The sequence below is a fragment of the Esox lucius genome, chromosome 8 (assembly GCF_011004845.1).
Source record: "Esox lucius isolate fEsoLuc1 chromosome 8, fEsoLuc1.pri, whole genome shotgun sequence".
Taxonomy (NCBI): domain Eukaryota; kingdom Metazoa; phylum Chordata; class Actinopteri; order Esociformes; family Esocidae; genus Esox; species Esox lucius.
In genome coordinates this window covers 1471328-1485659 of record NC_047576.1, presented here as the reverse complement: position 1 = coordinate 1485659, position 14332 = coordinate 1471328, and the positions used below count along the sequence as shown (strand labels likewise).

At 44.0% G+C, this 14332-nt stretch overlaps 1 protein-coding gene across 1 annotated transcript; it reads right to left on the bottom strand.

Annotated features, from left to right (window-relative positions):
- Positions 1-16: 16 nt before the first annotated feature.
- On the bottom strand, positions 17-8034 carry tab3 (TGF-beta activated kinase 1 (MAP3K7) binding protein 3). Its single transcript, XM_010866775.4, has 7 exons — positions 7834-8034; positions 6398-6567; positions 4691-5975; positions 2465-2625; positions 1798-1891; positions 1581-1664; positions 17-849 (listed from the first exon to the last, which is right to left on the bottom strand). Exons 2-7 carry the CDS (start codon positions 6497-6499, stop codon positions 713-715), a joined length of 1863 nt encoding a protein of 620 aa, XP_010865077.2. The 5' UTR covers positions 6500-6567; positions 7834-8034; the 3' UTR covers positions 17-712.
- Between the last annotated feature and the right edge of the window lie 6298 nt (positions 8035-14332).

Here is a 14332-nt window from a genome sequence, read left to right as displayed (position 1 = left end):
CAAATATAAGCATCCGTCACATAGAATCAGCTCCTTTATTAGGTACAGCAACATGAGGCATTTGCAACAGGGAAAAATCTACATCTTCATAACACATAATACAGTGTGAGCAATGATACACATAAAAGTACCAGGAATATATTCATTTGCAAGTCTCTTTAGTGTTCTTCACTGGATGAAGGAAGGAGCTCTTGGTACAGAGCCAATACAGTGTATAGTCTACTTCAGGATTAGTTCATTGGACTCTTTCTTTTAGCCATTGTCCCCCTGTCAGAGTGCAGCTCAGCTAAACGGTCAGGACGGTGGCACTGTCCGCCAGTGGGAGTGGGAATGTGATCAGTCCTGTAAACGGGGCAGTCTCGGTCATTCTGCAACGGAATGTTCACTCGGTACGCCATACCGCCTCGTCCTCCATACTCTAAAAACAACAGTGCCTCATTTGTCGTTCTGTCGGCTCACCCGCTACTACCCGATAGCCAGCCCTTCCCCTCTCGGGTTGCCACGGGAACAGTCACCCGCCATCCTCCTGTGAAAATGTCTTCCTGTAATCCAGACGGGTCAAAGTGCATGGGATGGTTGCGGGGGGGGTGTGGGGGGGTAGTGGCTCTTCCTCAGCAGGTGGGAGGGGTAATATCGATTGACAAAGGAGGGTCACACAGACGTGGGTGGGGAGCCAGCGGGAGGAGGCGTGGTTGTGTGGGCCGGGCCGGGCTCAGGTGCAGCGCGGCATCTCACATTGCTCACAGCGGTTCAGTGCAGGGTGGTTGAGGAAGGTGCATTCTTCACAGCTCCACTGGGCTCCCTCGAAGTCTTCATCTCTCTGCGGACCAGCAGAGACGGTCTTGGGCTCTGGAAGACAAGCGCACACGTTTAGCATCACCAGCCAACACTGGGCACCCAGGAAAACATTTACCTCAGGACACTACAAAATATGCTGTAACTTTCCCTGCGTAAAGTCTTTGCATCATAACAAGAAACAAATATAGTTTGCTTTTATAGGGAAGACTCTAGAAACACTCTAGATAAGTTGGTTTAATAAAAACGAGAAGGCCAGACTACTTTCCTAGAGCTCATGTTAATGTGTTGCTTGGGACCGTGAGCGTCCTGATACCGAACACAGGATTTTCCACTATGCTTGTTTCCATGCCAACGGGTTTTTGTAAACAAGAGCCAAGGTCACCAGACGCCAGGGAGTCTTGGATGACCAGTCAGGCAAACGACCACTGTTACTGCACTATTGATTTATTTGATATACCTTTATTTAACCAGGTAAGCCGACAGAGCCAACTGTCGTTTTCAATGATGACCTTGTGAGGCAAGACTGAACTGTTTCACAAGGGAGCTTCTGCGTTCAGTATCACTATGAATGATGCCAGCGACAAAACTCATATTTTGGGTAACTGATGGAGCATGACAGTCAGATCATCACACATTAAGATGTTTTGTTCTTCACGAATTAAGGGATGATCAATTGATTATAATAATACTTATAAAATTATTTAAAAAATGTACACTTCATTCTAATATTTCCCCTTTAAGTGAAGTTCGTTAACAGTGACAGGTTACAGGATACGTCTCACCTTTCTGTACCACCTTGGGTGGAATCCCTGGACCGGGCTGAATGTCCTTATAAAAGCTGTTCTCGGCTTTTGGATCAAACCTCCCTGTTGAAATGATAACACATACAGCAACTGATGTTTGATCCTGATTATGGGCTCCTGTACACAATCTTCAAAAGATGGTTTCCTCAGGTGATGGTGTGTGCGCGTGCGTGCGTGCGCGTGCGTGCGTGCGTACCTCTAGACTGCAGTAAATCTGTCTCCTTCAGGGTGCAGTCGATATCAATCTGAAGCTGTCGGTTCAGACTCCGCAATCGGGTCATCTCTTCAGGCTGGAACAGGAAACACCAGCGGTTTGGATTAAATGACAATAAACCCAATATAAGATTTCAACCAAATCAATACCCTGCATTGATTTACCATCCCTAGTAGGACTGGACAACATATATGGCACATTTACTATTTCGCCTAAGAGTTTGACTTTCAGCACACACTATATTTCCCTCTATCTTTAAACAATCAAACTGTTTGTTTGCGCAGTCTGTCTCTTTAACAGTTATAAATGTAGCTAGTGACTAAGTACAATGTTCAGTTCCTATGTCATCCCAGGCTGTGTGCTCCTCTTTCAGTAGGCCTGTTCCCCTGGGGATGAGGCCGTGTGCTCCTCTTTCAGTAGGCCTTTTACCCTGAGGATGAGACCGTATGCCCCTCTTTCAGTAGGCCTGTTCCCCTGGGGATGAGGCCGTGCGCTCCTCTTTCAGTGGGCCTCTTCCCCTGGGGATGAGGCCGTGCGCTCCTCTTTCAGTGGGTCTCTTCCCCTGGGGATGAGGCCGTACGCTCCTCTTTCAGTGGGCCTCTTCCCCTGGGGATGAGGCTGTGCGCTCCTCTTTCAGTACATCTCTTACCTTGGGGATGAGGCTGGTACTGTTGACCCGTCTGAAGCGTCGCTGCAGAGCGTCGTACTCCTTGTCGTTGACGTCTGCCTTGAGCTGCTCCAGCTTCTGCCTCTCCATGAGCAGCTCCTTCATCAGACGTTCCATACGAGCCCTCTGGTGCAGCAGGAGAGCTGAAGGTCACAGTGGGAACACTTCAAACACATGGAACAGGACCAGCAAATACATGGGGAGACATGCAGAACATGCATACATCTGGGATTCTGTGCACCTACCCACCCACACAATGATAGTGAAATACATTTTAGAAAATGAAATGAAAATGAAAAACATGGACAGGAAACTCAAATTGAGCTTGGATTCATCCCTATGTCTTTTGATCATCCCTGAGTCTCTAGAACAATTTAACCCTAACCTGTGGTGGATTAAATTGATTGGACATTATTTAAAAACGGCAGCCTTTATTAGGGACCTATGAAATCCATTTTATTTTTTCCAGAATTCCATTTCATTTTTCCCTAAAATCTTTTTTCCATTTACATTTTTCTTAATTCTGTGTTTTGCAATTTACAATAATTGTATCATCAGAAAGTGTGTCTAACTATGTGAATGAATACAATTTCAATTATTTAATATAACAGTACATTTGTAATGATGAAACACAACATTGCAATAAGTCATTTACATTTCAAGGGTAAAAACACACTATATACACACAGGGATGGTTAGCTTGAGGGAGAGGCAGGCAGCGGCTGACGTGATGCATCGCTATATTTCACCACGATAGCTCATCGTTTGGAGTATCACAATTTGCATGCCTATAAATCACATTGCAGAATGTAAATGTAGGCTATTTCAACTGAATATTAATAGGCTGTTTATATGTTGGTTGTCGACCATTGGTCGATAACACGGAGGAGCGTATATCGGCAGACCGCAGGTTAGGGGCATTACTTAATGCGGGGGTTCCTTAATATTAAGTTAGACCCATTGACGTTTGCCATTGGTCTGATGTTTTTGATTAACTGCTGCATTTATGAAGGAAGAATTACAGGGTCAATGACGAAGACTTCGGTAAGTGCTTCCATGTGACAACCTCTAGCTACATATTTAGGGATAGGTAACGTGTTCACTAAGATCGCTTATCTACTAAATTCTTTATTTGAATCTGAGATTCGAATAGCTTACTAGTTGAAAACCCGACAACCTAGCTACGATTAAAGATAGATAGCTACGCTACGAGGTAGGCTACTTGTTAGGGTTCATCTATGAATTCGGCTGTTAGGGTCGATGTTTTTTTTTTTGACGACGACTTCTCTTCCTCGAAGTGACAGCCAAGTTGTGAGGTAAGACCGATCCCCCCCCAAAAAAAACAATCGGAAACAGAATGATTTCTCTTGGCCTATTTGTCTGTCATTTTACAATTATGAAAAAATTTAGTTTACTTTTGATTATTTTTTTAAATCAATTTCCACCACATTATGGAAAATTCTGCAATATTCCACGTTTTAAAGTTGATTCCATTTTTATTACTAAATTCTGCGTTTCCGCATCCGAAATCATAGGGCCCCAAAACCTTTTGCATAAGGTGTCACACTTCACAGTGCATGTCAGAACAAATACCAAGCAATCAAGCCCAGGAGCTCTAACATAGAATTGTGGGGCCCAGATCTGCAACACACTTCCTAAAGTGCCCAAACTAATTAAACAGGCAAGAAGGGCCTTGGTCAGGGGGGGTGATCAGAACCCAATATAACACAGCTTCTGAGTTTCTCTACAGAGATGGGAGAACCTGCCAGAAAGAGAAGCATCTGTGCAGCACTCCATCACTCAGGCCTTTATGGTCGTGGCTAGAAGGAAGACACTCCTGAGTAAAAGAAATGATATGTCATCTGAAGAACTTTGGAGCATGACAACAAAAAAGATTCTCGGGTCTGATGAGACCAAAATTTTACTATTAAGCCTGAATGCCAAGTGTTACGTCAGGCGAAAACAAGGCCCACTCTTCATGGGAGCATCATGTAATGGGGATGCTTCTCAGCTGCAGGGATTGGAATGCCTCATGTATTTACAATAAATTGGCACATTCCTAAAAACCTATTTTTGCTTTGTCATCTTGGGGTATTGTGTGTAGATTAATGGAAAATATATAACACAACCAAATGTGAAGAAAGCGAAAGGGTCTGAATACTTTCTGAAGGTTTACTGCATACTGTGGCCTACATCTGTGTGGCCTACCTTGGGTGTAAGCATAGTCGTCAGAACCCGAGCTGGACCGGCGCGGCATGCGGTTGGTGATGTTGCAGGAGATGTTGGCGGGCAGGGCAGAGATGGGCAGGATGGGGGCCGGGGCCAGTGCATGTTGCTCCCCCTGATCCACCATGTTGAGCAGAGACTCAGGAGGAGAGGACACAGGAGGGGAGCCGGAGGGGGGCCTCTGCTGCAGGGCCTGACCCGGGGACACTTTGATCTTGACGGTGTAGCCCGGCTGGCTGCCCGGCTGCGGCGAGGAGGCGGGTCTTGGCCTCGCGGGGCCCGGGTGCATATAGACCCCGGGGTGGAAGGTGTTGGGCCCCCCGCCGCTCAGACTGAGGGCCCGCTGCGGTGAGCTGGGGGAGGGGCTGCTGGTCAGGTACAGCGACTGGCCCTGGGGACAGTGGACAGGGGAGTTACTGCGAGGCGGCAGGCCCTCCAGGGTTATCTCGATCTGGTTCTTCAGGGTGCTCTTTGGCAGGTAAGGCCGATAGATCTGCTGTGACTGGTAGGGCATGCTGGCTGGGGTGGGTGGGCTGATGGGCAGAAACACATGAGTCTGCTGGGGCTGGTGTTGGGGCTGGACCTGGTGTTGGGGCTGGACCTGGTGTTGGGGCTGGACCTGGTGTTGGGGCTGGACCTGGTGTTGGGGCTGGTGTTGGGGCTGGACGTGGTGTTGGGGAGAGCTGTAGGGAGAATGGTAGGTGGGCGTGTTATAGGGCGAGGCTTGATACCCAGGTTGCCCGGACGACGGCCAGGGGGAGGGCTGAGGGCTCTGAGAGGGCGAGGGCCGGGTGTAGAGGGCGCTGCCACCACTGCTGCTGTAGTGACTGGCGGGGATTTGCAAGGCAGTGGGCAGGTTCTGTGGGAGGCTGACCGTGATGGGGTTCATCGTGTAGCGGGGGACGGGGGCGTAGGTCGGAGACATTCCCGCCATTGGAGGCGGAGTGGGGGTGCTGGCAGAGCGCCCCGCGTGGTCGTTCATAAAGAAGGGGTTGTACCCCAGCAACGGAGCAATGTTGGCCGGAGCCGAGAGGGGCTCGGAGAAGCCGGCCCGCTGGGGCTCAATATGACCGTCACTGGAGCTATGCACCAGCGACCGGCCCCCGCCATTGGACTTGCCCTCCGAGGGGGGAGGGTAGTCCAGCTGGATGTGCAGCATGTGGTTCCGGCTCAAACGGACCTCCTCCGGGCTGTGGTACTCCCCATACAGGTACCTGTTACTCTCCTGAGCCAGCAGGTGGCAGCATATATCCAGATTATTGTTGTTCTGGGAGAGCAGACAGAAGGCAGGACAACAGAGGCTCAGTGCTGAAGGATACAACTGTCCCCAAACTGTCGACTGTAGAAACACTAAACCTCACTATCAATCAAAATAGAGCAACCAAATCTCCAAAACAGCTGTCAGTGTTCAACAGTTAACATGCCATATGTGTAAGCTTAGATAAGTGTTACAACATGCAGGTATTAAAATGAGAGAAAAGGTGTGTGTCTGTATAAGTAAATTAATCCAAAACCAAACAGGCACCCCAATTCCCATACAGCACTATGTGGTGTTTTGAACACGCACCACATGCTTTAATGGCTGTCTGGCTCCATAGAAATAAACTGAATAGAAAAGTCAAATTGCCAGGGTTAGAAGTTGTAGTGTTCGGTCTGTCTTGTTTGTATGCACTGTGGGCTGCAACCTACCTGCAGAAGGTACTGTGAAACCACGCCCTCTGGGATCTCGGGGAAGCGCTGCTTGAGGTCCTGCAGAATGTGATAGTCTAGCTGAGGGCCTCCCTGCGCCATCCTGAGCCCACAGAGAGTTACTAAGCCCACAGCCCTGAACGCCGCTGCACCGTGGCTCCTCTCATCCCCTACACATACAAACAAGCACATCAATCTCTGAGCATTACAAAAGCCACGTCGGCCCGTCCACCAGAAATAGAACCACGAGTCAACGGAAAGATGGGTTTCCGCAGCTTTGTTCTGCCGCAACCACACAATAAGTTGACACATATGTTAGACAGTTGAAATGCCCTTACAGACAGACAGGTCGATCAAGCAGAAGGGGGGAAAAAAAGCCAGCCTTTAACTGGTCAACAACCCGGCCCATCCAACAATTCACACAACAGGCAGATTTGGCTAAAACGAAGGCACGGCATTATGGAGATGTTGTGTTTGTTTAGTCATCCAACTACACTAAGCAACGGCCTGAAATCCAAGACAGCTAGCGCCAGTTAACATGAGTCATCTACACATTGTTGACAGGTGTTAAATTAGCTACCTACCGTTAGCAAGCTAGTTCATACTGATTAAACGTTGTGCTGTGGCTAACGATAGCCAAAATAACAAAGCGTTAGCATAATCATCGAGAAAGTGGCATTTTATCCACGTAAGCTACAGCACAGTAGCTAGTAGGCTGTATTACCAAACGTTATCAAGCTGCAGTGGATAGAGGTCTGACTGTCATGTGTTAACAGAGCTACTTACCGTTACGACGTCAACGGTAACGAAACTACGACAGGTTCTTACTTAGGGTATAGTTAGGTAGACATTGAGCCAAATAAGAGCAGTTATTAACCTTACTTACCTAAACAAGCTACAAAATCATCATACTAGTGACTAGCCAACTAGTTTTCTGGGTAGTCGGTATAACCTATATTACTGTAACCATGTTGGCTAGATAGTGTGGTTTTCGATAAGCGCTACAATAGCTACACGAGATGCCTACTGATGATTGTTAACATTAGCTAACGTCGTTAGGTAGCAAGCATAAGTGTCTAACTAAAGAGATTAGCTGGCGTCCAACTATTTTAAGAGGAAAGGTTGATCAGAAAGGAACACAACAAGCAAACTGACATAACACGAAAAGCTAATAACATTAGCCATTTAGCCACTGTTCCCTGCAGTATAAATTGGATTTCTAGCTACTGATGTACATACAGTAGCAGCCTAGTACAGTATATCTGCAAAGGAGCTTATCTGTTTTTTCACAGATCAGATCGAAACCATTTAAATGCAGACAAAATATATTGCCTTTAACCTTAGATAATCAGTAGCTACAGTCAGTATTATCTATTTATCTAGCTGTACAGTAACTAGCTAACGCTAACTTGCAAACGTTAGCTACTTCGACTTACCATGAGTTTACTAATTCCTGTCACTGGCCATTGTACAGTTTCATAAAAAAAACACACTGATGATATATTTTCCGAAAGTGGCAAACAAATATTTCTTTCACTCTATTTGGATAAAGCGATTATGTACATTCCAAGACAAGGCCGTCGTCCATAAAACGTCAGAAATTTCCTCTATCGCGATAGATGTCATCCAATCCAACCAGGAAGTGGTCTATAATCGAAATTAATGTACTGCGCATGTTTGTTTTTCGCGCCCCTTTGAAATCAAATCGTTTGAAATAATTTCAGGAATAATAACAATAAATGTAAATAAAAGTATGAATAAAATACACGATCTTTCTTATCCCAATCATGTTCCTTAATACATTTTCCCATAGTATTTGTGTTCAAAATATTATGGGAAAAAACAGTTTTTTCTCCGGGTAGTCGGGATATACGCTACATGAAGAGCCCTTCATAATTATTGGCGAAGCCTCATAGATGAGCTAGAAGGCAATAAGAATGTAATTGTTTTATGAGCTTCATCACACAACTCAAAATATGAGAGAAAATGAATCTTTATTTTAAGCAAAACTGTTCAAATTAAATGAATGAATTAATAAGAAATACATTTTTGTCCTCAAAACAAGCGTCAACTGTTGATACATAGATGTTGAGCGAGCTGCTTTCGTCATTGGCCACTAGAGGTCAGCAGTTACTTTTAGGAGAATTTAAAAAATGTGGTTTATCCCGCCGCGTCATTGAAAAATTAAATGCACATAACTGAGCCAACCGGGGCACGGCTGCCCCTATAACTGCACCCCACACTCACCCTCCCGATAATTTCTTCAGCTAGAAAATACGGGGGAAGGCAGGGCACTACGTTTGATAGTATAAATATATAGTTTATATTATAGCCCAAACACTAACTGATAAGGTGTATGTGTACTTCAGCAGGGCATTAGAACCAACTTCCCACAATAGGCAATAAGTACAGGTGGATTTACATCTGTTTCTATGCAGTACAGTGTATTTAGAAAAGATTCAGCGCCCTTCAATGTTTCCGCATTTTGTTGTTACAGCCTCATTCTAATAACCTCATCGATCTACATGCAACACCCCATGTTGACAAAGCAAAAGCAGGGTTTTAGAATTTCTTGCTAATTTATTTAAAAAACCTCCCTTTTCCATTGATTGGATTTAAGAAGTTTCTAAAACCTGATTGGGCACCTGTGCTAATTTCAATTGATTGGACATGATTTGGAAAGGCACACACCTGTCTGTAGAAAGGTCCCACAGTTGACAGTGCATGTTAGAGCAAAAACCAAGCCATGAGGTTGAAGGAATTGTCCGAAGTGCTCTGAGACAGGATTGTGTCAAGGCCCAGATCTGGGAAGGTATCAAATATATATGCAGCATTGAAGGTACCCAAGAACACAGTGGCCTTCTTCATTCTTAAATGGAAGAAGTTTGGAACCACCAACACTCTTCCTAGAGCTGTCCGCAACTCAAAGTGAGTCATTCTGACAGAGTTCCTGTGGGGAGATGGAAAAACCTTCCAGAAGGACAACCATCTCTGCAGCAATCCACCAATCTGGTCTTGATGATAGAGTGGCCAGACAGAAGCCTCTCCTCAGTAAAAGGCATATGACAGCCTGCTAAGAGTTCTTTATGTGCCTTTTGGAAGACTCCAAGTGGGCTTTTAAGTGCTTTTTACTGAGGAGTGGCTTCCGCCTGGCCACTCTACCTTCAGTGGAAATAGGATGCACCTGAGCTCAATTTCCAGTGTCATAGCAAGTGGTCTAAATACTTATGTAAATGTGATATTGCAGGTTATTTCATTATAAAAACCTGTATTTGTCAACATTATAGGGTATTGTTTGTAGACTGATGAAGAAAACTGTCTATTTAATAAATGTGGAAATAATGAATGGGTCTGAATAATTTACAAAATGCAGTGTAATATTTTACATAAGATTTGCTTTTATGTAAAAAGAGTGTGAAGAAGGGATCTTTATGATAGTGAGCTGGATTTCTGATGACCTCATTGGTACACTGAAGTTTCTACAAAATGACATTTATATGGAAAAAAAATATACAGTGGATATAAAAAGTCTACACAGCCCTGATAAAATGCCAGGTTCTTGTGATGTAAAAGAATGAGACAAAGAAATCATTTCAGAACTTTTTCCACCTTTAATGTGACCCATAACATGAACAATTCAATTGAAAAACAAATTGAAATCTTTGAGGGGGAAACATTTTAAATTAAAAACACTCAATAACATGGTTGCATAAGTGTTCACACCCTTAAACTAATACTTTGTTGAAGCACCTTTTGATTTTATTACAGCACTCCGCCTTTTTGGGTAGGAGTCTATTAGCATGGCACATCTTGACGTGGCAATATTTGCCCACTCGTCTTTGCAAAAGCGCTCCCAATCTGTCAGATTGCGAGGACATTTTCCTGTGCACGGCCCTCTTCAGATCCCCCCACAGTTCAATTGGATTCAGGTCTGGGCTCTGGCTGGGCCATTCCAAAACATTAATCTTCTTCTGGTGAAGCCATGCTTTTGTGGATTTGGATGTGTGCTTTGGGTCGTTGTCGTGCTGAAAGGTGAACTTCATCTTCAGCTGTCTAACGGACACCTGAAGGTTTTGTGCCAAAATTGCCTGGTATTTGGAACTGTTCATAATTCCCTCCATCCTGACTAAGGCCCCTGTTCCAGCTGAAGAACAACAGCCCCAAAGCATGATGCTGCCACCACCATGCTTCACTATAGGTAAGGCTTGGATGTTTTTCTTTGTAAGAAAAGTCTTCCGTCTTGCCACCCTACCCCATAGCCCATTCATATGAAGAATACGGGAAATTGTTGTCACATGTAGCACACAGCCAGTACTTGCCAGAAATTCCTGCAATTCCTTTAATGTTGCTGTAAGCCTCTTGGAAGCCTCCCTGACCAGTTCTCTTCTCGTCTTTACATCCAGTTCTTGGTATTGTCTCTGTTGCACCATATTTTCTCCACTTGATTATGACTGTCTTCACTGTTTTCCACGGTATATCTAATGCTTTGGAAATTATTTTGTACCCTTCTCCTGACTGATATCTTTCAACAATGAGATCCCTCTGATGTTTTGAAAGCTCTCTGCAGACCATGGCTTTTGCTCTGGGATGCAACTAAGAAAATCCTACTAGAACAGCTGAACTTTATTTGTGATTAATCAGAGTCACTTTAAATGATGGCAGGTGTGTCATGACTTCTATTTAACATGAGTTTGAATGTGATTGGTTTATTCTCAACACTGCCACATTCCCCAGTTATAAGAGGGTGTGCACACTTATGCAACCAGGTTATTGTAAGGTTTTGATTTTTCCCCCTGGAAGATTTCAATTTGTTTTTCAATTGAATTGTTCATGTTATAGGTCACATTAAAGGTGGAAAAAGTTCTGACATGATTTATCTTTGTCCCATTCTTTTACAATACAAAAACCTGGCATTTCAACAGGGGTGTGTAGACTTTTTATATCCACTGTATGGTACCGAAGCTAAAGGAATCACCAAATACTAGAAATCCTAATTGTTTTAGGTTATCGTATGGATAAACCAGCAGCAGTGCTCTGATTGTAATTAATAATTAATTTGGAAGTGATCATCCATGACATCCTTTTCCACTGGGGTATAAATATGAGGTGAAACACATACCAAACTAGCTATTTCATCTAGCTATTTCAGATGTTACTTGAATCTTGGGCTCTCCAAAACTACAAAAGGATATAACCTCCATGCCAACAAGCTATTTGGACATCTTGCTAGAGGAAAGCATCCACTCTCAAGACAAATGTCAGTTTAGTAAATGTTATTGGAACTTTGGGGCCAAGTTCTATGGTAATATGTCTTGTCTTAATGATAGTAGAGACATCTAGCATTCCAAATGTATTAGATCAGCCATTTATTGTTACAGCAACCCTAGAACTGGCCCAGTTTTCTTAACTGACCTTTAACCGACATGAATTGGAACGCCTGTTGTATTCATATTATTTTAATGGTTATTTTGATATCATTAACTTTAATCAATACCAGGATGTTTGCCAAAAATGGTATTGCCTCTGCCAGAAGGTAGAAAATTGCAGATCTTCCATAACGCCTAGCAGATATCAAAATGAACAAAGAAATTGTTATTTGGCCACAAAACCTAAATGTTGCAATGGAAATTTCATTCTCTGACAGTTGCTACTTAAAATCCAAGGGCAATATGAAAAAAGTATGACTAGTTTACACCCTGACCAGGGTATTTAATCCAGTGCCATTATATCTCATTCCTGAGCATTTAGCAGAACAAGCAGCATAGTATTTGTTGTATTTTACATAGTCTTTTTGCAAATCTTTTCAAGGGTTTGATAATACCAGATCTGACTAGAAGCACAAACTGGTACTAAAGACATTCACTGCAACCATTCTCTAATTAGATACTCTTTTTATAAGTCTTCAATGACAGACATCCAAAGTCAGATTGTCTCTATGCTGGCCACAGCTTGGCCAGAGACTGACACTTGTCACAGAGGCTGGTCGATCCCCCTGCGAACAAAGCAGCAGAGCTCACACCACAGCTGGGCCTCCCCTGTGACATGCCGCGGAAACAACATTGTCCCATGGATGTTGTAGTCCTTTGAGTTGCCGTAATTTTGTTTATTGAAGCACAGCAACAGCATCAATACCCCGTAACGGTTTCAGATATAGGTATAATAAAAAAGGTGATGATGTCCATTTAAAGAGAAATGATCACCTCTTTCACCTAACACACATCGCGAATTCAAAAAAGTAATCAATCCCAGTAGGAATAATTAATGATAATATGACATAATGTGAGATAATGTGATCTGCTCTCTAGGTTTCGGGGGTCGTGCCACCTCAATAGTAACACACTTGTCCTCAGGTCACAGCAGTTAACCTCAAGGACAACACAGCTGCTGGAAATGAAAGGTCACAGAGGTCATGACATGCCAGCCTGGTCAGCGTACACTTGCACATGTGTTGTGTATTACTGCAGACATGCCAATTATAGATCTATCCATGCGGATATCTACTTGTGGGTTGTTTTCTCATCTAGACATCCTTCTGCATTGTACCAAATCTATATTTTTTGAGAAAAATTGTGTACATAAAAAAGGTATTATTTATTGGCTTTTCCTTTGGTAAGGGTATCGCTTTATATAACACATTGTTTAAAGTAAATGTAATTATCCCAATAGCCATCACTTGACCCAGCTTAGTCACTGCTGGAAGAGGCCATTCCAGTACTGGACAAAGGGGTATATGAGTCGTACCACTCCGAGGATGGCCCAAGGGGTATTGGGCAGTTCCACAACAGCTGTAGCAAAGGCCTGACCTGACTTGGACCAGCTTTCACAGGACTTGATTGGTTGTCACAGCTGTGGGACTATATAAGGCGGTTCTCTTGGTGTCACCACCAGCTAATGAGTGTCTGGATGGGAATAGTGACTCCATCGTCCACCATACATTCCCCTGCTCCACGGGAGGATGTGGATGGATGAGATGAACATTAGTGGGCAGCTCTACGACACTGGCTCTTTTTGTGATTTTGACATCATAGTAATGTATACTCTTAAACCTTCCGTAATGACCTGAGTCAGTGAACCTGTGTCTCCTTCGAAGAGGTCTTCACCAGTGTCCTGATCTGTAACCAGAGCAAAGTCTTCCTGAATCCTTTTTGTCAACACAATGGTTTTAAACTGACCACTCTAATCTCCAGTAAAGGTCCAAAACAGTGTCTCTCTACAAGGGATGATGCAGGAGAGATGCATTTTGGTCTGGTTCTCATATTTCAGGTCAAGATATTGGCCAGAGTCTTGGCCTGCTGGGGGCTTTCCCAATGAAAGCTTCACTCACCTAGAACTTCAGTAGATAAAAATGGCATGTCTCTGAGATATTGGCCACACCGAACAGGAATTATGTACATGTATATTAATTTAAAACAGTGTGTTCATTTTCTTAGCCACTCTACTCAGAGGCCTAAATGTTTGTTTTAGTGTTCATTTATTGCCTGGTCACTCCCTAGACGATCTAGAACCATGCCCAGTGTGAAGCCAGACGTTTTAGTCCTACTGATCTAGAACCATGGCCAGTGTGAAGCCAGACGTTAGTCCTACTGATCTAGAACCATGGCCAGTGTGAAGCCAGACGTTAGTCCTACTGATCTAGAACCATGGCCAGTGTGAAGCCAGACGTTTTAGTCCTACTGATCTAGAACCATGGCCAGTGTGAAGCCAGACGTTTTAGTCCTACTGATCTAGAACCATGGCCAGTATGAAGCCAGACATTTTAGTCTTACTGATCTAGAACCATGGCCAATGTGAAGCCAGACGTTTTAGTCCTACTGATCTAGAACCATGGCCAGTGTGAAGCCAGACGTTTTAGTCCTACTGATCTAGAACCATGGCCAGTGTGAAGCCAGACGTTAGTCCTACTGATCTAGAACCATGCCCAGTGTGAAGCCAGAC